We start from the raw sequence: 25,701 nt of genomic DNA on the forward strand, positions 1-25,701 counted from the left end.
AAAGACAAAGCTGCTGCAGTGTGAAGGATGCAAGACGGAATATTCTTGTGTATGTACCTCTTCATCTTCGTCCATGTACTGTTTGTATCTCTGCTCCATCATCTCTCTCTGCCATCTCTCCTGTTCCAGAGTCTGCTGGATCAGCTGAGCCACTTCACTCTGCTCCCCCGGCTTCTCCCGACCAATCACAAACCTGGAAAACATTCAAAAGCCATCGGTCAAGTTAATGAACCTTATACCTGAAAACATTTCACACGCGCAAATGAAAACATTCAAATGCACAAAACACAAATCAGACAAATTCACACCATACCAACTGCAAACCTGAAAAAAATGCAATTTATATCACAAATCTGCAAAAAAAAAAAATGTGTGTGTGTGTGTCAGACCTGACGGTGCCGGTGGTGTTGCGGAGGACAGAGGCAGCGAGGCTCTGAGTGACGCCGACCAGGCTGGTCCCATCGACCTCTACTATCAGATCATTTACCTGAATCCTACACACACAGACACACAAACAGAATGTACTGCAGGTGTGAAAATGAACAGAGCAGTGTTTGACAAAGGCAGAGTTAAAGCATCGGACAGACAACAAAGCAAACTATTCACTTCGACTAGAATGAGGCTGGTGATATTCTATATACTTCTTACTGTGAAAACTTCCAATGAAAAGACCAAATTATTTATTCTACCTTGTTCTATTTTATTACTCATTTAAAAAAAAATCTATTCTGATGTTATATCTCTGTCCTATTTAGAGACGAATCCAGCGGCTGATTTGTGTGTTGCGCTCTCAAGCACCGCCGCCATTACTGCGGTGACAGAGTGGAACTAAACACACGAGAGTAGAGATGTTTGGGTTGTTCGTCCCCTCCAACGCATGAAGGTAGTGTCTGTGTGAATGTGGAAGTTATTCAGTCTCTAAATACCTAATCTGAAATCGGTTATTACACAGGCTTTGGGAAAAAATAACAACGTACTGGCTCTGTCAGCGCAGTGCAGTGTGGAGTTAGCTAATTAAACCCAGCAGGAATTACTTACTAGCTTATAGAGTTCAATCATCAAACTCCATGATTCCTCGTAACGTGATCGAAACATGAGGATTTAACAATAATGGGGATTTATGAAAGTAAATTTATGTCCGTGGAGCAGCTGACGACGGCACAGAACAGAAAAGACGTCTAGATGTCTGTTAAAACTGGTCTAAATGTTGTCGTACAGGATCTGCTGGAGAGTTTTCTTGGCAAAAGCGCTTAAAAAGTGAAAACCTTTACATAAATTACAGTGCTATATGTGGGTTTACCAGTGAGGCGCTCGTCTGCTTCCTCCTACAACCGGATTCGTTTAGGACATTTCTGAGCCTTTGTTAAAACTGGAATCGTATATCTGTGTAGGAACAAATGTGCTCGGGGCTGAGAGCCAACACTGTGGCGAAGTCCTGAGAGTCTGACTGACACGTTGTTCATTTTGGTCTTTTCATGAGATTTGCTGACAGCTTGACAGAAAACAGATAAGAGAGCATGAGCACCTCTATTAAAAACCATGCGTGAGACACATAAATACAAGACAGATGCATTAAGGACAGGTGGACAGGGTACCTGCCGTCCCTCTGCGCAGCTCCGCCCTCGGTGACCGTCTTAACAAAGATCCCCAGTTTCTCCAGACCCATATCAGCTCCTGCACCCATACCGATGATACTGATACCCAGACCATCACTGTCTGAGACACACACACGCACACACACACACACACAGACAGACATAATGTAAATCAAAATACTGACGTGTATCTTTATAGATATGATTCCTGGCATTAATTATACTCATCCATCCATACATTCTTTTTGTTATTATCATCATCAGGTATGATATGTATTCATGTTTTGGTATGAGGTGACAGTCAAAGCAATAAAACATATTTGAACTTAACATATTCATCCTTATTCAATGCTTAAAAATTAAACATTTGTCAGTATTATAGCTACTATGCTGTGCTGAGAGCAGTCATCACGAATGGTTGTTGGTTCAAATCCATTATCTCCAGAATTACTCGCTGCTAATTAGGCTAATCCGCGCTAAATTTAATCCCATAAGGGGATAATGGAGTTGCTAGCAGACAGTGAATGTCTGCTAACAGCTTCCTGTCAGTTATTGTGTGCACACGTGTGAGTGTGTAGTTACATAAGAGGCTTGACTGAGTGACTCTCAATGATGATGAAGATGTGTATGTGCGTGTGTGTGTGTGTGTGTGTGCATGTGTGAGTACCTTTCTCCAGTTCTACAGGAAATAGGTCCAGCTTCTCGACTCTTTTCTCCAGCTCGTACTCGGCTGAGGCTGCCATGGGGTCAACATCATCATTACGCCGATCGTAGTCTTCGTTAGAGTAGGTGGTGAAGACCTACACACAGAGGAAAGGTCAAAGGTCAGAAAGCCTCCTTCTCTGGCTGCATGTGACTTAGCTCTTAATTAACTGTTATACAAAAAAAGAGCTTTTCTACATTTCGAAACTGGGGCGTCCAGAAGGTTCCCTGAGGAACACTTTGACTTCTGTCTTAAAACATCTAACTCTGTAACTCTGGTTACTCTATAACCTCTGAATATAAGATACTGGTAGTGAATATATTGTGTGCCACAGTGACCGCCAGGGGACATCATCATCATCATCATCATCATCATCATCATCTAACACGTTCATGTTCATTCATATAATTATGATGTAGTCCCAAACATAAACATCTATTCCAAAGTCAGGACCAGATGCCATTTGATAATAAAAGCTTGATATTGGACAAAGTATTGCCACATCCATGCATTTTTCTCTTTTAAAACATCTATTTATAGATTTTAAAAAGCAGTATAGAAATTCAGCAGAACAAACACACAAACAGCAAATGTAGGAAAAAACAACGAAAGAAAAAAATACATTGGCTGCAACACAAAAGAGGAAAAGTTACACGTAATTCACCACATAAGTTACAAGGTATCGACATGACACAGTTAACCTGTTAGACCATTAACCACTCGCTAACATTTCTCAGACTAACGACAGGTGGCCAGATTTTCTGAAAGAGTCCATCTCTGTTTGACATTGTGAATCTAATTTTCTCTAGATGTAATATATTTCAGCAACATATCAAACGTTGGGAACTTCTCAGATTTCCAGAATTGTAGCAGGAGCTTCATACCTATCCTTCAGTCCACCTGGCTCGACCACCCCACACAGCAGAGGGAAACTTCATATTAAAAGAAAATCTAATAAATGACCCCAGAAAGTTTGCAGCCTATGACATTGTAAGAATTGGTGAGACAGAGTTCCTCACTCTTTTGAACATTTCACACAGAGGGGTGAAGTATATTTGAATATTGTGGGAGAGAAGTGCAATCTCTGCGCAGCTTTGAATTGCATCAAAGTACGCTTGGCATTTATTGACCTACTGAGAATATTTTCAATACAGGTTTTCCACAACTTCGTCCGTAATTTAAGTACCCAATTCTTTCTGCCAGTCTTCCCTAACTGAGTTTGACGACGGCCTATTTATATTTTGTAGAATGTTGTAAAAATGAGATACGGCGCCTTTAGTATGTGGTTTAATAGTCAGGACTATCCAAAGCAGCATGATGAGGTTTCTGCTCGTACAGTGGGACATGAGCCCTTAAAAAGTGTCGAAATTGTAGAAAACGGAAGAAATGTGAAGTCGGGAGCTGAAATGTTCGCTGCAGTTGCTGAAAAGAGGCGAGGTGATCATATAGAAATCTCCCAGAGAGATGATACCCTTCTCCCTCCAAGTTGTGAAGACCGGGTCCTCCAGACCTGGTCTAAATGCATGATTGGAGCATATCGGAGTGTCCAGGTACATTATAATGGATTTCAATATTGATAATACCTGAGACCAAACTTTTAAGTACATTTTTGATTATGGGGCTATTCCCGTATATGTCCTTTTTAGCCTTTGTTGGACTCTTAAGGAGTGCTGGGAATATCCATGCATTTAACAACTACTTGAAAAAGGTAGTTTTAGTTTTTTTTGTGCAGTTCTCCTCGACTGCCCGCTGACATATTTAGTCTACCCCTCTAGATATAAACGGGGTGAACAAAATATTAGATACACGTCACAGTACAATGCAATACAGTTCAACGGCACCACAAACTACATCCTCCAAAGTGACCATAAAGTTGAATCAACACCTCTCTAAAACAGTTTCAACAAAAACTGAACATATAATCTTCATGAAAATAGGATTTATTGCAGGACTGCTGTATTAGACTGCATTAGTTTCAGCTAGGTGTACCTTATAAACTGGTGACTGAGTGTATGTAAATCTCAGTGTGTATGTGAGTTTATATATAAATTTTATGTTTATCATCATAAACTAGGTAACCACGACAAATTTATATTACTTTATATTACTGTTTGTTTCCACGTTTGAAATATTAAGGCGGGATATGACAATAGCTAGGCAATATCCATACCTGATTATTGGTTAATTTAAAGCAGTATTAAACTTTTTTTTTTGACCAATTGGGATCAGCAGAGCAACCTGTAATTCGGAGATGTTAGCAAACATTTGCCAATTTCCACGAAGAGTGACCTGTAATTAAGCAGCTCTGTAAGTGTTACAGTACCAGCGCTGTCAATGTGGCAACGCGTCTTGATTGGACCACAGGAACATTCAGAGGCTAGCAGTCTCCACCTCCATCTGATTCTAGCCACTACACCTTCGAGAGAGTACAACTGGACAATAAAATCTTCCACCAGCCTGTCTGCACCAGTGCTGACTCATATTCCGCTACCCGTAGAAAAGAAGCTAATGTAGGAGAATACAGGAAACACACTGAGATATCATTTTATAAAAATCTGCAACATCTTCCTTTCCCCTTCATAGGACAAAATTCGTTTCCCCTCTCCATATATTTTCCCATCCTCTCTTCCACTCTCTATCACACCCCTCCCCCCTCTCTAAAAGGTCAGCAGCATCTGTCTCCCCGGTGACCATCTCCATGATCACGTGGCTTTGTTTCCGTGGCAACCACAGGCTTGCCCACTGTGAGTGTGGCACTGGCACTGACCCGTTCTCTCTCTCTCTCTCTCTCTCTCTCTCTCTCTCTCTGTCCCTGTCTGGCAGATATGCTAATGTGTGTGTGTGTGTGTGTGAGACAACATACAGAGACAGACAGAGCCAAATGCCTTAATGTGTAGGAGGTGCTTGTTAAAGTATTATTTACATTCCCCTGGAAGTAGAAGACTGAGGTACACACACACACACACACACACACACACACACACACACACACACACACACACACACACACATTCTGACACAAACAGGGTCAGAGGCTGTGATTGTTAAACTGTTTCCTGCAGTCACATTTCCTTCCTGTTGAGTAACTTTAAAGCTGCGCGTGTACATAAAGCTTCAAAGCATTCTCTGTGCACGTCGTGAACACACGATCTCTACTTTGCCACAGAAATAACAACACAACAGCACACAGAGAAACTACAGCCAACAGGTGGAACAACAACAACAACAAAATGTAAACGTGCAACACACCTACTGAAACGACCAACACAACAAACACTAAAAGCTTTGCAGCAACAACGTTTTTTGACATGACCAACAGGAATAGCAACAACAATGGAAACGATCAAAAAATTAACCAACACAACACAGCAAACATTACACACACACAAAACATGTTTTAGCAGCATAACAGCTGGTAAATGTACTCTTTAAACTGAGCGGCTGCATGCTGATTGACTGATCTCACAAATTACCCTTCAAAGCCAATATGGAGCCTAGTTTAGATGCATATGAGGGTGAGAAAATGTCAGCAAAAACGTTAGAAACAGTTGGTTTCTGCAGGAAAATGCAGGATTGATAATGTTTTTATAGGTTAGCAATGCCACAAAGTAGTTTATGCACATCCCAGTATTGTATCATTGGGCAAGAAGACACAATCATTACCAAGAAAAAGGCACACACCTGACAAAGCTCACATACAGCAGTTCGTCACTTCAGTAAAAACACTCACATCAAGGCTTTAACCTTTTATTTTAACAATGATCTGCATTTTACTTTGGCTGTGTGGCTCTGCTCACGGGATGCCCTGGAAACAAACGCTGCCTCTTGAATGACAGCCTCCGCATTATCTGACCAATCACAAGCCACCTACTACTGCGCTGGATGAAAGCCAAGCCACAGAGAAGTCCTGCAGGAGGCTGGGTGAACCTGTCTCTCTGCTCTTGTGGTTCTTAGTTTGTTGCAGTGGGTCGTGACTTGCCCGAAGGCCACGTTAAATTACAACCAACCAAACATGCCAAACAAAATTCAGGACATCAGGACACCTGGGCTCACATGGTTCTGCAACTATTCTAGTTTAGCATCTAGTATCTCATGAGGTCCTATAACTGAAATCTAAACTGACAGATTAATCCACACAACATGGCTATGAACAACAACAGCAACCACATTACACTTCTCAACAATTACTTAAAAAACAATAAAGAATAATAAAAAAAAAACTACATGAAATAAACACTCTGAAGCTAAAAACAGAAGCAGGCTAACACACTGATCTCATCACTCACTGCTAATCCACGGCTGAGTAGTGAATTAGCCTGAGTCACTCCAGTCAGCTGGATGTCAGGCAGGTAAATGGATCAAGACTGGGCAAGGATGCTACGAGAGACTCAGGCTTTACTGGCACGAAACACAACAGTACAAAACGGCAACACTGATACAATGCAAAAGAGCTAAATGTGGTATGCTACTGTAGTTCTGAATTGCATTTATGATAAATAATAATACATTAAACAATAGTTCAACATTTTGGGAAGTACGCTTATTGGTTTTCTTGGCGAAGGTTAGATCATCTCTAAGGGAAGTGTGTAGCATGGAGCCAGCAACCAGCTACCTTAGCTTAGCATAAAGACTGGAAGCAGGGGGAAACAGCTAGTCTGGCTCAGTCCAAAGGCAACAAAAGCTGCCAACCAAAAATACACATAAAACCAACTCAAATTGCAAAATTGGTGTTATAACACTTTGGTTTTTGTACGAATTAAACAAAGGAGATATAATGTGTTAATATGTGAGCATTAAAAGGTGCTAGTAGGTGGACTTTGTTCACCTTTGGACAGAGCTAGGCTAGCTGTTTCCAGTCTTTAGGCTAGGCTTAGCAAAGCTAAGCAGCTGCTGGCTCCCTCTACATATTTCCAGAAGAGACAGTGGTATCGATCTTCTCATCTACTTTTCGGCGAGAAAGCGAAGTAGCCTATTTCCCAAAATATCGAACTATTGCTTTGCATAAATTCTGAAATGTTGTGATGTATGTCATGCTAACATTAAATAATGTGTAAAGCTAAAGAAGATAAAGATAACCTGATTCATCAATTAGTCAATCGACAGAAAAACTATTTAGTTAATCAATCGATTAAATCATTAGTTCCAGTTTCTCAAATATGAGGATTTGCTGCTTCTCTTTGTCATACTGTCTGTGATAATAAAATTAACTAACCTAAACTTTGGGTTTAGGACTTTTGGTCGGGCAAAACAAGCTATTTGATGACATCACCTTTGGCTTTAGGAAACTGTGCTGGGCATCTTTCACTGAGGCCTTTTCTGACATTTTATAGAGCTGTTCATGCTGGAGATGAAGAGACGCCAAAACCCCTTTCAAACCTTTTCTGCCAAAACAGATTCACAATCACACTCCTCTCTCCTCTACATTGCGTTCAGTCAGGATTGGGTGCATCCCTAAACTCTGTAAAAAGGATGATTTTTTACTTAGCTTTTCAGCTCACGTAAGTGCACGCACAAGGTGTGTTTTTTTTTTCTCCCCCCAAACAAAGCTCTACTTTGTGATTCTTATCAATCAGCTTCCCCTACCTTTGTGTGCGTGTATGTATGTGTTTACACGCGTGCGTTTTCAAGGAAAACAAACACACCCAGCCACATTCCAACTGCTTTTTACAGACTTACAGAGGTACACAACCCAGCACAGACAAATCCAGTATGTGTCAGTAAAAGTAAGATGCAGGACAACCTAGATACTTCAACAGGTCTTCTACAGCATGTGATTAATCATTTATTACCCTTCATCATTATGCTGTGTCCATGTGCAAGTGCAAAAGCACATCATCCAGAACTTTGAAATAAGCTTAGAAACAGTGACGTAATCACATGGCAACTCTGCTTGAAGATCAAGTGTGGAGGAAGCTTTACAAAATGACGTGCTGTGGAGGCAGGTTGGACACTTGCTAAGTACCGGAGGAGGTTTGAGCTCTCCTGGCTGACTTTTATGATGAAGTAACTCATGATGTCAGAACAACAATTACCAACCAGTTTTGAAAGTGAATAACAACACCCAACATGCCCAGGCAGTGAGTCTCCTGACTGGATTTGTTCCCTGCAGCAGAACACCTCTCTGAACATGTAAGACAAGTAACTGGTTCAATTCCCAACAAGCCAGGACAGTCATAATGTCACTTTCTCTCATAGGGCTTCATTCCAGACGTACATGCTGTCATGCTGCATCCTTTATGGATGCTATTAGGATGTAGCTCATCTTCCATTAAAATATGAATTTTCAGTGATGTGATGAGTCTGACTGAACTGGAGAGTCATTGTTGTTCTCACACTGTTGTCAATTACAGTGCTCTGGGAAAATACCAGAATAAGTACTTATTACCACCCCAATCCAGGTCTGTGTATTTCATATCCCTGCCATACCGTCCAGCTTACGGGAGACAGGAAACTTTCGGATGCCCACACTCAGGAACATGCTGAGTATAGTGGCTATAGTGATTCAAGCTACTACCCTTTGCCCCCTTTGGATGAAGTGCCCTTCTGAACCAAATAAATAGATAACATGTACTCTATTATTATTATTAATAGTTGCATTCTTATTGTCACTGCCGTTGCTGTTATTCTTAAAAATATAATTGTGAGAACATCTGACAAGGTATCGTTGTTCAAAAGGCTATGATATACAGTAACTGTCTTCAGTATTTATTTCTTTTAGTGATTAGATTAGAGAAGAGTTAAATAAATAAAAATCTTCACTAACTGTTTTGTTCTTAATTTGTTCTCATTAATAAGTTAGTATGAAATTTGTAGTATAATATACTGAAGGAAGAGCTTCGGTGCTCTTAACTATGCTCACCTTTTTTTTTTTTTTGGAACACACACTGAGATCATTTCTCAATACCTGCAAGAACTAACGTTGTATGGGTTAACGTTATCACCGCTAGGAGCCTCCACTTCACTTTCATGTGCCATGTTAGCTAGCCAGAGCCGACAGATGTCTATCAAAGTCTCACTGTTGACTGTGGTATTCGCAATGACAGAACCCTCTAAAGATTAGAGACAGAGAGAGAACTGAGAGTGGCAGGAAGTGTGCCATTGCAAAGTTAGTTTCAAAGCAGCCAGCAAACAGCTGAATCATTATGACTGACAGGTCTAGCAACCAATTCTTACACTTTATCTCTAATGAATATATTGTGTCTGTATCTTTTGTTAAAGTTGAAATGATAGGTTTCATTTAGCCTACAATCATCTTTTGTGGATGTTTGCTGTGTATGTCAGGCTATGGATGCGGTAGGACATATGATTTCATATGCTGTAGTGTGCAAACACAGCATGTGGACAGTGATCAGAAAATGTAGGGTTGTTGTGATGCTTTGTGTGTGTTTTATTATTGAACTAAAAGGTTTTCTGAATCTGAGAACAGGTGGTTGCACATCGGTAGCAGACGCTGGTTTGACATGATTCACTAGGCAGCTAACTGTAGCAGTTACCTTAGTGGTAAACAATGCTGTGTCGGGCCACAACTCTACTTTTAGCTGCGCTGCGGCTGAAGAGGTCAGTGGTTAAAGGGCCAAGAAAACGAAAATAATTCCTTTTTGACCTGATGCCTGGCCTGAAATAAAACACGTTCTTCCTCATGATCCTCTACTGCCTGCATATATGGACATGACCGAGCAGGAAAAAGTGATCCTCGCTGAACACAGTCAATGTCCATTATCCTGCCTAACGACATTAAATTCTGCCTAGACATCCTGTGTTTCAATACCAAGACTGTTCTTTCTTATTTCCTGTTGTTATCTCTTCTGTTACATGGTATATGACCATGTTATACTCTGTGGTATGCTATTCAATTATCTCTTTCACTGAGGAAGTTGTTAATGTGACGGCATCATCATGGCGCATTGAGACATGTTTCACAATCCACAGAGTTCAAATCAACTGACTGCCGCAGTGGGGGGGTGGGGTGGGGGTGTGTGTGTGTGTGTGAAACGAGCACTCCGGTATAGAAAAGTGCTTCTGTTAAATCAAGATCTATGTTCAAACACACACACAGTTTGAGCTAGAGTCAGCAGAAATTACTGTGGCGAAATCAAGGGGAGAAAATCCCCCCAGTAACTTACACAGTAAGTGTGTGTGTGTGTGTGAGAGATGTTAAAGAAAGAGGAAGTCAGTGAGTCTTTTCAATCATTTCCTTACTCTCTTAATTTCTTCTCTTTCAATTTCCGTAGTCTGGCAGATACACACACAAGCACAGCTTTACCGGGGCCTTCACTAAATCCATTCAGCTTCTTTTTTCTTCCCTTTTATTATTTGATTACCAGATACCAACTGTCCAATTTTAAAATATTAATCAAACAACTAAAGCCCAGTATTTCACAGTCTGTCATCATTAAAACTGCATTCATTGATTTGTCTTGGCAGCAATGGAACAAGCTGTAAACACAACTCAATATCACCTTATGAAGTTGTCGAATGTGTTTGCAAACAGTTACCTGTTTACAAATCCAGAAAACGTGGGGCAACATTAGCATTCATTCGGAGTCATGTTTCTGGCTACGTGATAAATGTATGTCCAATATTTACTTTTCCTTTGGCTCCGTTTTGGTCTCCACCAACTCCTGAGAAGAGTATCCGGTTCTTTAGCAGCTAAATGCTCCAATATGCTCACAAGCTAGTTGCTATTTTGGTGCTGGGCAGGTAGCGCACAGTGGGTCAGAGCTTTCTCGCTGAAAACTGCTGCCTGCTGCTGCTGGAGTTGATGAGAGCAGTGAGAGTGAACCAAAACAGTACATCTGTGGGCCGGAAAACCAAAACAATGAGCTGAAAGACGCTAAAATGCTCTAAAGGCCAGCGGGGAGCTGCAGAGTTGGGTGATACTTTCCAGTGGATTTGTCACTAGGAGAGTCCCCTTTTCACAAACATAGTCATTTGATCCATTGTTAATATAAAAATATTGATTAGTGCAGTTGCAAAAAAATAAAATGAAAAAAGCATTGTCTTTGTCTAACCCTCCATTATGATTTGAACCTGAATAGACAATGAGGTAGGGTGTGCGTTTCCTTTTTTTCGCAATTTTAAAAACAGGATATTGTTTTGCTGCATCATTCATTAAAGGATTACAAAAAAAGATAAAACTAGAAAGATGTTTAGTTTTATTTGCGCTTGATTTTAATCCTCAATTCTTTCTTTTAGACCCACTAGCAGACCAACCATAATGTCAGTAAGTCCATCTCTCACTTTGCCATGAAATCTGCTGTGGATATTTATGGTCCTCCAATGCCGCTATCAGCCACTTAGACCCATGACATATAAAAAAACTAATCGGACAGATTGCATTAAAATGCAAGGAGCTTTCATTCTCCCCATAGGATATCAGTCCATTTACATTATGAACTATCTTAAGACTTTACTAATAGCATCATAGTCAGTATTTGAATTTCCTCTGACACCCAGCTTGTGGGGATATTGGACCTTTAGTTTTTTAAAAAAATGAAATAGCACTCAAGTTGCAACCACCACGGCTGAATGTTGAAGCCATAGGAAGGAAGTGCCTCAAGGAGTTCCTCTTATGGGTGCTCAGTACTGGCTGCAATAAAACTGACAGTACTGTCATCAACAGGGAAACTTCCAAAGCTACAAATGCAATATTTTTTCCACAAGAATGTTGGGGCCACATAGTTGATGTCAAGTCTTCTGATGTGTGTGGTGGTCACCATTTTTAAAATTACTGCTCCACTGAGAAGATATTAAGGTTTGATCGAGTGTTGAAAAGTAAAAGTAATTACATCCGACAAAAACTCACTCACCTTGATTGGCCCAGTGCTGAATTTAATCTTCCTATTGGATGGCGGGGGCTCCTCTTCCTCAGGGAGGCCCGGGATCTCGGAGCAGCTGGTCTCTGGCTGATACACCTCCTCTTCCTCATCCTCTTCATCGTCTAGCTGGCTTCCCCCAGAGTCCTCCTCCCCAAGCCCGCTGTACGCACTGATATCTACCAGATCCCCCTCTGAGTAATCGTCCTTCCTCGAGCCATCCTCATCATTCTCCTCGTCCTCCTCTTCCCTGCCCCTCCTCTCAGAGTCCGCTCCTTTGTCCTCTGAGGAGAGGGAGGAACTTGGAGGCTCTTTTTCTCCATTTTCCAGTGAGGCATGAACCTCGGCCTGCACCAGCCTGGCTCCGGCCTCAGACCCCCCGGTGGAGCCGTCCTGCTCATCAGCTTGTGGTCCCGGCTCTGGGGCAGCCACTGTACTTGAGCCCCTGGCTTCAGTTGCTGTTGGCTGGGCCTCCAACTCTGGTTTGACCTCCGAAGAGGAAGAGGAAGAGGAAGAAGTGACAGCCACTGAGGATGATGAGGAGTAGGAAGAGTTGGAGAGCTGGTCTACTGACCCTTCCTTCTCCTCGCTGGCCATCACTCCACCTATGCTCCGCTGTAGAGAACCTGTCACTTCTGGTAGCTCTGCTGCCTGGCTGCTCACAGCTCTTGCTGCCACCTCCTCGCGGTCCTCCGTATCTGTAGGTAACACCTTCACCTGAGAGAGGAAGACAAGGAGAGATCATCCTTCAACCAGTTCCCTTTACTTCTACTGCAGTTTGTGATTTCCTGCATTTTTAAAAAATAAGCAAATTCTTCTCACCTTCTTTCCGGTAGCCTCCGCTCTGGCTGGAGGTTTGGGCTTTGGTGCTAGGGCAGGTCCTGACCGACGTTGGGGGAGGTAGAGATTGTTTTGCAGTTCGCCCTTCTCGAACACAGCACTGAGCTGGCTCACGGTGGGGCTGACGGCGTCACCGGGCCCTACTGAAGCTGCGGCAGAGGGAATAGTAGCAGGAGCGAGAGTGGGAGCGGGAGCAGGAGCAGGAGCGGGAGCGGGAGTGGGAGCTGGGGGGTCGTCCAGCCGGTCCAAAGCCTCGGTGGAGCCGTTAAAGCGAGCCACAACATCTAGACGGCTGTCCTGGAAGCCAGACGCCCGCTCCTTCTTCAGCAAGATCCGGTTGGTGGCAGCTTGCTTCTCCTGAGGGAGACAATAGTCAGTATGTTAGATGGTCTTGAATCAGAATCAGAATACACAAATAAGTAAAACAACCGCCTTCTGACCTGTAGAGTCCGCTGTTCGAAGATCCTCCTGGTCTCCTGGAGCTTGGAGATGCCCACAGAGGAGCCCCCACCCTCCGCGCCTGGTTTAGAGTCAAAACGGTTGACCCTCTCTGAGACTGTGGCCCCAAGTTTGAGCAGGGCGCTGTGGTCGACGTTCTCGTTGAGGCTGGATGCCCTCGGCAGGGACAGTTTCACCGCCTGCTCTTTACCTGACAATGACAGGAAAGCTAATTGGAAAGATGGTTAAGAGCAAAAAAGGGAAAGAGAGGGTGTTAAAAAAAATTCCAGTTTCGCACAACTTGGTTCTTATTGGCATGGTTTTGACCGTGTTTGTAACAGTTATGCTAACATTGTACTCACCAAATGAATTGCTGAAATCTGGGAACATTGTGAGCAACGTCCAACAGAGCAACAAACATGAGCAGTCAGATGATCAGACATGTTTAAAAAACAAACAAAAGTTTGCCAAAATGATTTGAAAGAGAAAAGGCGAACAGTAAAATTATTACTGAAAAAATTATTAACTGTTTGCTGTAAACAAACATGTTGGTTTGTTTACTCCCTGACTGCTTGTGTTTCTTAGTCATGAAATTAGTCTTGCCATGTTCCCAGATCTCAGCAATTACTTCGGTGAGTCCAGTTGTACTATAACTAACAGAGATGATGGCCAAAAACACGAGAATAAAACCCAAGTTGTAATAAACCAGATTTTTTTCTGTAATTGAATGACAGTTTAGTGTAATTTCAGTAATCTATTTAAATGGGTTTTTTTTATTGCACACAGTATCACAGTATCTGTTTCCTCCTGAGTAAATGAGTCGGAGATGTTTGAGAAAACTAGTTTTAATTTGAAGTATGTCTTATGTAGGTTGATGTGGAAACAGCTGAAACAGGCCACTACAAAACTACTTAAAAACATATAGTGGTTAATTAATGAGGTTTGAAACAAAAAACATAGTACTTAGTAGTAGTAAACACAGTACTTTTCAGCTTTGAATGATTAATTAATTATTACCAAAAGAAAATTGGTCCTCAGCCAGTATTTTATTATCAGTTGTCCATTCATTGCACAATATTACACCTAAAATACACCTAATAAAACTTGATCACAAGTTTGGCTGTGGTTGCTACGTGTACATTTCCCCATATCCAATAAAGAGCCGAACAGAATCGCGAACTGTAACCCCACAAAATAATGTACTTAGCTAATGATTTGCTAACTCTTAGCTTGGAAGTGGTTACAAAGTAGGTAGTAAACTAGTTAGCCAGACATGCTAACATTTGCAGCTTACATTAGAGCAGATACAAACAGTTTAATCCATTCGTTACACTTTTCCTCTCATGGTTTTGGTTGTGGAAAGGTTAAAAAATGACAACAACCTCGACAAACTCTTAAGATACTAAATATTGGTCTTATTACAGCCCCGTACACACTGCTTCAACATGTGGAGAATCCAAAACTCGACAGGCCTGTCGTGCCTCATTACGGTTGCTAAGCTATTTGGACAACTGGATTGGACAATTGCTGTTCGGGGGAGGGGTTTAGTGAAAGGTCAATTCGAAGCATAGCTCCACCCAACTTCCACCTGACTACAGGTCTAATCAGCCAGGGTAACTGAACACCTGTTTGGGTGTGCAGGGCCTTTGAAAGCCTGGACTGAGGAATGACTAGGAAGGTTTAATTGAATTTTAGGAATCATAATTAAGTGGGTGACAAAATGGTAACATAATAATAATAATGATAATAGTAATTCATCATCACCATCATCTAGTTCTCCTCACACTGTTTATTCTAAAAGCTTTGACGAAAATCTAACCAGTGAGGTGAATTACCAATCATTTTGGCTCCGTCCTCCTCATCACCAGGAGACTGCATCTGCATGAACATGTTCTTGATGCGGTGAACATTTGATCCATATTTTCGGCCCCTCCCAGTTGGGCGGGGCAGAGGAGCGGGCTTTGAGGCAGGGTCGGAGGCTCCGTTGGCTGCATTGTTGAGGTGGTCAGTGGCCTTTTTGAGCGCCGCCAGCCCCGCCTCGTAGGCGTTGCGATGGGGCGAGGGACTCCGTAGGTTTGAGCTCCCGCTTCCCCCACCGCTGCCACCGGAGGACCCGTTTCCCCCCGTGGCCGACGGGGGCTCAGTCTTCATCATGTTTGGTAAATCAGATGCCCCCTGGTGAACAGCAGGTTAGCAGGGATGAGGACAGCAGCATCCTGGAGCTGTTTGACATTCACCTCCTGAATCACACAGAGAGACAGACAAATCGATTGTTTATATTTGTGATCAAACATTTTCTATGACATCTAAACAATGATAACAGATACCCAAGATGAGTTACCATAGTGACCATAACCCAAACCACGGTCTTCACACTTTTTCCTTAGTCTGACTTGCAAAAAACAAACCCTAAGTATTATATTTTTCATGATATGAAACAGAAATAAACATGTACATTTTAGCTTTTGTAAACCTTGAAACAGCAAATATTTCAAGTTTTCAAGTTACTAAATGTCAAAAGCAACCACTTGATTTTACTGCTGAAATGACTCATCGATTATTCGATTAGTTGATCAACAGAAAATGAATCAGCAACAATTTAGATGACCGATTTAAAAAAAAAAAATAATGCAGACATCTCTACGGCCGATATCTCCAAAACTCGGCAACTCACACCAAAACAACTGAGATGGATAAATTGAACTACAGGTAAGAGGAAAAATATGTATTTTTGATTTTGGGGTAAACGGCCTCTTTAAAATTGACAATTTTGTAAAAGATTTTTTAGTAATGTTTTGGCCTTTTATGCCTTTATTTATTTAATTACTTTTAGAAAGTTGAAAGTGGAGAACTGACAGAAAATTAGGGCAGAAAGAGATGAGAATCCACATGCAACACAGGTCCGCCGCAGAATTTGAACCAGGAACCTCGTGGTTCATGGTCAGTGCCTCAAACCCGCGGGCCACCAGGCTGTCCCACTTAAAGGGGCATCCCATCAATTTTACACATGAAGGTCAGTTTACTTGTCACGAGGAGTACTACTACTGTGAAAACAGTATATATAGAAGCTTCAGCTCTGACAAATTAACCTTTTGGCTTGAGAATCTTCAACAGAAAGCCTGCATTACAGCCCTAATGAAAGACCCCGTTGAGTTGCATTATAGGAAATGTAGAATGTAAAAGGCAGTTTATCTCTGCTTCTATTTTATGGAAACCAAATCATTGGAGTACCGCTTTCAGTAAGTTTTTAATTGGAAAAAAAAAAAATCACAAACTCCAGCTTCTCAAATGTGAATATTTGCTGGTTTTCTTAGTCTTCTGATTGTACACTGAATACCTTTGTACTGTTGGTTGGACGAAACAAGCAGTCTGAACAGGTGAAGGGGTATTTTTCACCATTTTATATTGATTAATCAAACAAGAAAATAACTGTCAGATTAGTATTACCTAGTATAATCCTGCAGTAGATCAGAAAACAGGGGAGAAAACCTTGAAGGGTTTAAACTTTGATGGGACAATGACAGTGTATAAGCAGAAAATAAAAACCTATTGCCAACCATGACATCAAATAGCACAACAACTGCTTCACTGTGTATTGCATAACACCCACATGGCGCTCCAGGAGCCGTCAAAATAATCCAATTAAAACGATGACGTAGCTGTGACCCACTGACCTCACATGTCATGTGTGTCTTCATGTTGCTGCTCTGAATGCCAAACTTACTTTGTGACAACGTCAGCGCATGAATACTGAACACTCCCGCGGCCCCCAGATATCAAACTGTTTGCTAATGATCCCAATCTAATTTACTGGCTGATTGCGTTTGTCCTGTCAGTAACGTCTGATGTTTTCATCATTTCATCATGATAGTTTGATAATTAAGTGATAAGGAAAAATAGCAGCAACTACGGAACTTGGAACTAAGGCGATTACTTAATCAAATGTGGACTGAGCCAGAGACACATCTAATTTTTCCAACAGACTCAGACTGTGGGATTTGTGTGAAACTTCACAGCTGAGGTGTGAAGATTCTTACTGACGTTTAAGCTACATTGTCACAATGATACAACGTGTACTTCCTTTGATTTGAACACTCCTCAATACAAAACAAACACAATCTGAAGTAGTTTGATGGTGTACAGCCTTGCCTTGTAATATGTTTCCACCGCGATTAATTGATTATTCGTTTGGTCTATAAAAGGGCAGGAAAAGTGAACAAGAAATAGTCTGCAGCCATGCTAGCAGCTCTGTGAGGCTGTACTTTGCCACAGCAGTGCTTTGAGCTTAACGCTAATGTCAGCATGCTAACATGCACATAATGACAATGCTAAAATGCTGATGCTATGTAGGTATAATGTTTACCATATTCACCATCTTAGTTTAGCGTGTTAGCACGCTCAAAGCCATAACTGTCAAACTCATGGTGGCGGGAGAGATAAAGTCAGAGGATCACCAGGGTTAATACAAAAATTGCTTGTTTTGTCTGACCAAAAGTCCAACCAAAAGATTACTGCCATATAAGATGAAGCAAATCCTCATAATTTCTAAGCTGAAACTAGGAAATGTCTGGCATTTTTGCTTGATAAAATGACAAAACCGACTAATCAATTATCAAATAGTTGACGATTGATTTCCTTTCATTCAATCGACTTAACGTTTCGGCTCTAATTTAAATCTTTACTTTCAAACTTTCAGTGCTCCCTTAGAACTTCTCCAAGGTTTGTGTTGGCACACAGGCCTCCTCTCATCCATCACAGTACTGTAGCTACTAGTAGCACACACTTTGCAACAATATTCTGCGCCAAGCATCTGAACTGAAAGTGGATAAAACATGTTGGATCATGTTGTTGTTTGTGTGGCAGTTCACTCACATCCTTTTCCATGGCAACGCTAACAGACTGGTTGTTGATAGGACGCTGTATTGTTCCAGAATGAAACCTTAGGGAAGTAAACCATAGAAAATAAACTAAAAAAATCAAATAAACACTGTTGTAAACATTGCTGACAGGCATTCTGGGGAATGTAGTAAAGGCCGTTTATGTTCCTGCCTTGCCCCACACTGACTCCAGATGGCACAGCTGACTACGGTGGGATGAACTCACACACACACACACACACACACACACACACACACACACAAACACACACACTGCGACCACAGTTTGTCTTGTGACACTGTCTTGCCAAATAGTAGATTCTCACACACTGATCATGTGAACACACACACACCCACACACACACACACACACACACACAGCTCCTGGACTTTTTCCTGTTATTGTTAAGACAAGTCTGGTGGCTCCTGGTCTAACTGATAAAGTCATGCCTGACATACACAAACCTGAAACACAAACACAGATGCACAAAATCTGACTCCATCTCAGCATGATGGACTATCCATCTCTTCTTCGTTGGTGTTGCTACCAGTTAAGAAAAACTAGCTAAATACAGTATGTGCATCAGCCCAGATTTCATTATATAACTCCCCATCTTTGTCTCTCCAAGAACAACATCTGTCTCCTGCTTTCCCCTAATGCCTTGCGGTTTGGGTTGCTTCCTGTCATTCGGTCTGGGTTCTCACTTCTAAATGCACTTTGGTCGTCCTGCTTGAAGATGTGGACCTTTTCAAGCATCTCATTTGGTGAGTGGCATCACTCTCACCTGGCCAAAAAACCCTGAACATTGCAGAGTTAAAGGAAAATTCCAGTTTATTACATTCTGGCTCTGTCCATAAACTAATCCGATTCATCTTTAGATAAAATTAACATTTGCAAACACACACGTTGGCTCATTAAAGAATAGAGCAGGCTACGTTGTGCTCCCAGTCGCGAACATTACTGTCATTGACTTGCCTCAGTTCCTCTGATCTGCCTCCATCACCGCACTTCTCTATAATCACTTCTGTCCATACTGACTTTGTTTTTTCTATTTTGTACCTAAATTCCAAAGTATTGTATTTACCCAGAACTATCTTCCTCCTCCCACGAATGTTACACACACACACACACACACACACACACACACACACACACACACACAGTCTCAGTCAGGTCAATACAATCTAAAATAAAAACATCAGAGCACAACCACTGCCTGCCTGCACCAATAATCCTCAGCATATGGAGGTAAATTGCTATTGATTTATAATCTATTGATGGGAGAACAGCCCCTCCCTTCACTAAACACAAGCTACAAGGCAAACAGCCTGGCATGTGTGGGGTGTTCGGGTGGTTAGTGTGGCAAAAATGACCTTGTCTCATCATATACTGTCACACTGAGGACTGGACTTGTGTGTAACCAGGCACATCTGTCTTTGTGTGTGTGCATATTCAACATGGTCAGCACAGTCTGAGACAGACACTGCAGCCACTGATGTAGATGCTCACACTGACATGGTTATAAGCTGCCCGTTCATGACATGAGTAATAAGTCCTAAAGTCTCCATGCCTGCACATCTCCGTATCAATGCGTGTGTATGTGCGTCATGCACACAATGTCCAACAGAAGGCACATTATGGCAACTACAATGACTCCATCTATTCACACCACAATCCCTGCATCTGTGGAGGAGACTCCCAGGCCTGGCCTAGTGCAAAGGTTCATACTGGCAGACACACACTGCGTGTTCCTGCTGCTGCTCCTGCTGCTGCTGCTGGCCAGAGAGAGGCTTTGTTGGCATACCCGACATATGCTGCTAGCTCCGAACTGCAATCCAAAAACATAGTCTTTACTGTGGCCTTGCTTTTGGAGCTAAATGTATCATTACCAGGCAAGATCTAACAGCGACTGTGAATCACTACGTACCACTCATTCATTCGGCGTACATGTAATACACAGTGCGGCGTTAACTGCGGTTAAAAGGCCAACTATTATTTGTGGTTCTCGTGCTGTCCCCGTATTTCCCCGCCGTCAAAATACACTTTAGCGGAAGGCGACGTGCCACTGTGCTCGCACTTTAAGATTGGCTTTTGAATTTGAATTAAACAGGGTTTGATAAATCACTCATACGCCGAATTCGCCTGAAGACCTCGAGGAATCCAAAGGAATCTTAGGTCACATCCTTAGCGGTTGTTTACTTCAGCATGTGAGCACGGGAATTTAAAACAGCAAGATTTGTAAAGGAGTTCGGCGTGACGTTCTTTCTGGAGAAGAGAGAACGCGGCTCGGGCATTCCGGATGTGTTTTTCTGATGTGATTTATAACGTCGTTAAAATCCAGCACATAGGGAAACTAACAGTGACCAGTTACAGTTGTGCCTGTGTTATAACGTGTCACCGGCCGGTTTAGGACCCCGAGGCAGACAGACCGCAGGCCCTGCTGGGTGTCTGTCTGCTGCGCTGCGTCGCTTCCTTCCTGCAGCCTCTCCTCTTTCATAGACAAACGGCAGATTTTAACGCAGATTCTAAGCATGCTAACTCTGAGAGAATCTGAGACTGTGTGCGCTGCGTCGCCCCGTCAACCATACCTTATATTCCAGTGTGTCGGAAACAGCCCGGCGCCCGTTAGGATCCGTTGTGGAGACAGTCCATTGTCCTGCTGCTGCTGATTCCTCCTGCGAGCGAACAGACTGAGTGCCAGCCTCCACTCTGCTCCTCCTCCTCCTCCTTCTCCCCACCCTCCCATCACTTTCCTCCATCCCTCTCTCTGTCTCCTCCGCACCCCTCCTCTCCCTCATCCTTCCCTCTCCTCCCTTTTCTGTCTTTCTTCTCTCTTCCCCTTCATACCCTCTTGATTTCCTCCTTTCTTCTCTCCCACCTCTCTTTTTCTTCCTCCTGTATACCCTTCCCCCCTCTCTCTCTCTGTCTACCCACACCATGTCCCATCCTTCCCTCCTCCTCACCCCTCTTTCCTCTTTCCCATCAGGGATTATTAGAAGTTGTTTTCCCCTCAGCAGATGCAGATGAGCATCATTTTAACATTTTACCTCAGTGATTAATACACTGACTGTCCTTTATTGTCATTAAGGAATATGAACAGCAAGCAACAGCCAGCTTGCCTCATATAACAAGCATCCCCTGACTGTTTTAACTGACTGGTTACCTGTTTTGGTGGCTGGCTGACGTTCACAAGCTGTTTGGCAGAAATGACAGCTCAGTGCATGAAGCATTTCAGTTCCAACATGGAGATTCAGCGACCTCTGCTGACCAAGTCAGCTAAAAGCAATGTACAACTACACCACCACACTGCAGCCACTGCAGTGGAAGTACAATAACGTAGAAAAGTTGAATTACAAAAAAATAAAAAAAGAGCAGAAAATGAAAAATCTCAAAATTGAACGCGATAACAGTATTGAGTTCGTGTAGCTTGCTCATGTTCAGTACAGACGGGCCCAGTGGTGGAAGAAGTACTCAGATCCTTTACTAAAGTAACAACACAACGATGAAAAAACAAACAAACTCTATAACAAGAAGTCCTGCATTTAAAATCCTACTTAAGTATATTTTTAAAGTATAAAAAGTAAAAGTACTCGTTCTGCAGAAGATGATATATATCATATTATGGCATTACTAGATTGATACTGATGCATCATTGTGGAAGCAGCATGTTACTGTTGTAGCTGCTCACGGTGGAGCTAGTTTAGTCCAGTGGTTCCCAACTTAAGGTTCGGACCCCCTCTGAAGGGTCACAAGATAAATATGAGGGGCTGTGAGATGATTAATGGGAGAGGAAAGTTCTGATATACAAATTTATATTTGTTTTTTCTTTTTTACTTTTCTCTCATCTTTGCTATTTTGTGAAATATTGCACCATATGACCTCAACGGTCATTTAAATGAAACCACCTGAGAAGTTTAGAGGGGAAATAATATCTCTTTGGTTGAACTGCCAACATAGACGTCGGAAACATGGCAAGGGGCCCCGACGAGACACTGCTTTTTTGTAAGGGGTCACAAGCCAAAAAGGTCAGAAACCACTGGTTTAATCTCAATCTGACAAGTAACCTGTATCTCCAGCTGTCAGATAAATGAGTAGAAGTATAAAGTAGTAGAAAATGGAAATACTCAAGTAAAGTACAAGTTTTGTAAAGCACTTACGACCCCACATGACCCCATCCACATTAACGGGATGGCTGTTGAGCGTGTCTCCAGCTTCGAGTTCCTGTGGACCCATGTTTCGGAGAACCTGTCCTGGACAACCAACTCCTCCTGCCTGGTCAGGAAGGCTCACCAGCACCTCTTCTTCCTGAGGACGCTGAAGAAGACCCAACTGTCCTCGGCTATCCTGGTGAACTTCTATCGCTGCACAGTAGAGAGCATCCTAACCAACCAACCAATGCTGCTATATTGTTTTTGCTACATGTTCATTTGCACTACCGGACTATGTATTGAATACTGCAATAACTCATCTACTGCACTGTTAACTATTTCCATAATTTGCACTACTTAATATTCATTGCACTACTGTTCTGCCCAGTCCAATTCATTATTGTACATATCCATCAGTATACTTCTGTTTATAGTAATGCCATCTGTATATAATGTCCATAGTACCACTTGTAAGATATTTTCATAATACTGCTCTATCCTGCATTTATGCACACACTTTATATCCTGCACTTGCTCAATGCACTTCTGGTTAAACCTGAACTGCATTTCATTGCCCTGTGCTTGTACATGTGTAATGACAATAAAGTTGAATCTAACTGAATCGAATCTAACATTCAGTACCTGTGTAGTAATGTACTTAATTACTTTTCATCACTGGACACGCCTAAATATATAACATCATGGTCCTTGTGCTTTATATTTTGCTTTTGATTTGAGGTTTGACTTTTTTAAATGCTCAGATAAACTGTGTTTATTCTTTGCTTTCAGCCAGTCAGCTGTTTTTCCCTGTGTTAACACAATCTATGAAACTAACAGAACTGGTACACTCTGTCACCATGACTACACCATGACTTTCTAAGGTCGATAAAAACAAATAACCAAGATACACAGTTTTACCTGCCATCAATCACATCGCCTGCTGCAGCGGTGCAGTAAGTTTTTAAACAGAGGGGAAACAATACAGCGGTCTCTCTTGTTTTATTTTGAAATGTTTTCACCGGAAAGGCTAGTCTCGTGTATCGTGGTATTAGTGTGTCTGCCTTGACGTTAGGCGGCGTTGACTGTTTACCTGAGTGTATTCAAAATCACGAGTGTTCACTGCCCTCGAGTGGTCACAGTGAGGAACTGCAGCGCTAATTTAAAATCACGGCGAATTCACAGTGCTAATATCAGTAAAATTGCTATTAATATCACATTTACAGCGACAGTCACATGACTAGCTACTACTTATAATTGGCCTATATATACAAAGAACTGTGTATGTGGTGTGGAGTCTAACCATACAGTCTGTGAGTGTAACCTTAGTCGAACGTGATGGCATATACACTGCAGATGGCTCCGCTCACAGCAGCAGCAGGGCCTTTTCTATTTCACTTTCCATTTGTCATTTCAATGTCCCTCTTTCTATCCTTTTTCAGTTTCCTTTTTAACATTTAATTATGGGCTGATTATTATTAGAGTGCTAAAATATAAAACTAATCTATTTGCCATTTCTATTTTCACTTGAATTCTGAGTAAAATGATCCTCCATAGTGGACGTGGTGGATGGGAGTGAACAGAAAATACAGTATGACCTCTGAACTGTGTGTCAAGCTGTAGTACACACATGTGGACAGAGGAGGGCAGCATTGAGATTTATCTCTGGTGGTGATGACAAATCCACTGCATCTAACATGTAACAGAGTTCAGTCCCAATACACACACTACCTATAGGCCTACAACATGATTCAGCATGAATACAATCAAATAATCTCATTCATCTTTGTGTGATATTTCTAATCTTCACATTAAGCATATTTCGATCAATTATAAAATGTATAATATGTAATATATCAGCAAAATACAAGAGTTCTGATGAGTCTGAAAGACAATGAATAAACCCCCCCCCCCCAGAAATAATTAATTTAAATGATTTCAGATATAAAACCTCACCAGTTAACTTTTTAAAGGGGAACTCCACCGATTTTACACATCAAAGTCTGTTTAAAAGGTGTTGGGGAGAACTACCGCATATGTGAAAAAAGATGTATAAAGCCTTTGGTGTCTCCAGAGGGAGCTGCGTGAAGTCTGCTACATTTAAATTGCCTCAGGTGATGTCACTTGAGTCAGTGTCGCGGGTAGCCTCTGTGTGTGTGCGCTCCTCATCTCTGCTGGAGGCAAGCAGCTGGAGGCTACGTTAGCCGCCACTAGCATAACACACAGGAATCTCTGACCAAACTGTCTGTGTTCAGAGTTGCATTGTGGGTAATGTAGGCGTCAGGTTTTGACAAGAAAGAGAAATGCTGGGGATCTCTGGTTCTGCTGCATCATTCCCCCTTTTTTTAAACTGTCCATCACGAGTCTGACAATAGTTACAGGAGTGTAATGCTAAATAGGCGGAGTAGGCTACTCTTGTAAGGGAATGTTTTAATTTCAGAAACCATTAAACACTTATTTATACTTAACAGATAAGTATCACTTCACACAGTTATTATATCCTTCTTTAAAGTAGTGTAATTTATCCATCTGCATTTATTCATCTCAACAGCAATGTCTTTTTCCAGAAATCATGAGCCGGTTACTCAAGAGCAGTTTCATGTAGGAACTATATGAATTATCTTGAGTAACCGGCTCATGATTTCTGAAAAGAGACATGTTGAGTTTTTCAAAATGTTTTTTTTTTTTTTTTTTTTTTACCGCTTTGAGCGCCACGAGCTGAGTGCCATCTATTCCCATTATATTAAAAGAATGCAGACATCTCTACGGCTGATATCTCCAAAACTCGGCAACTCACACCAAAACAATTTAGAGGGATAAATAGCACTACAGGTAAGAGGAAAAATATGTATTTTTGATTTTGGGGTGAACTGTCCCTTTAACTCATTTAACATTTTTATGAAAAACATCCCAAATAGCAAATCTTGATATTGTCAACATAACTGTATGGAAAATATCTTATATAAGCTTTCTTCTTGCATGCTACGATATATGGAAGCATGTGTAATGTTGGACACCAGGAATTATGGGCAGTCTTAAAGGTGCGCATGATGACTGATGTGATGCAGCTGTGACACGTCACGTTTGGAGGCCCAGTATTGGCTGATTCAGTGTTTCATTCATTCTTAAGACTGAGTTTTATACATACCAGCCCGGTTCACCGCTGTAGGAAACCCTTTTTCACAATGATGCATATTTTGTTTCAGACTCCAACTCCAATCCCAGTTTGCCAAAGATGATGAACCAAAAAAAACCCCCCCAAAAAAAACGCAGAATCCATTAAGATG

General features: G+C 41.8%; 1 protein-coding gene across 2 annotated transcripts in view; it reads right to left on the reverse strand.

Moving 5' to 3' along the window:
- LOC122868632 (neurabin-2-like) overlaps positions 1-21,013 on the reverse strand; it is a 36,309-nt gene extending 15,296 nt beyond the window's left edge. The window contains exons 1-9 of one of the 2 annotated variants that reach the window (XM_044180773.1): positions 20,858-21,013; positions 15,227-15,631; positions 13,394-13,602; positions 12,936-13,310; positions 12,108-12,830; positions 2,263-2,395; positions 1,596-1,716; positions 390-494; positions 58-193 (exon numbers count right to left, since the gene is read on the reverse strand). In XM_044180773.1, the coding sequence (XP_044036708.1) occupies positions 58-193; positions 390-494; positions 1,596-1,716; positions 2,263-2,395; positions 12,108-12,830; positions 12,936-13,310; positions 13,394-13,602; positions 15,227-15,545 (2,121 nt within the window). In that variant the 5' untranslated portion in view covers positions 15,546-15,631; positions 20,858-21,013. Of the gene's footprint in view, positions 1-57; positions 194-389; positions 495-1,595; positions 1,717-2,262; positions 2,396-12,107; positions 12,831-12,935; positions 13,311-13,393; positions 13,621-15,226; positions 15,632-20,857 lie in introns of both variants that reach the window. The other variant, XM_044180772.1, reaches the window with a different exon arrangement.
- Positions 21,014-25,701: the final 4,688 nt, after the last annotated feature.

Source organism: Siniperca chuatsi, linkage group LG21 (assembly GCF_020085105.1).
Source record: "Siniperca chuatsi isolate FFG_IHB_CAS linkage group LG21, ASM2008510v1, whole genome shotgun sequence".
Taxonomy (NCBI): Eukaryota; Metazoa; Chordata; class Actinopteri; order Centrarchiformes; family Sinipercidae; genus Siniperca; species Siniperca chuatsi.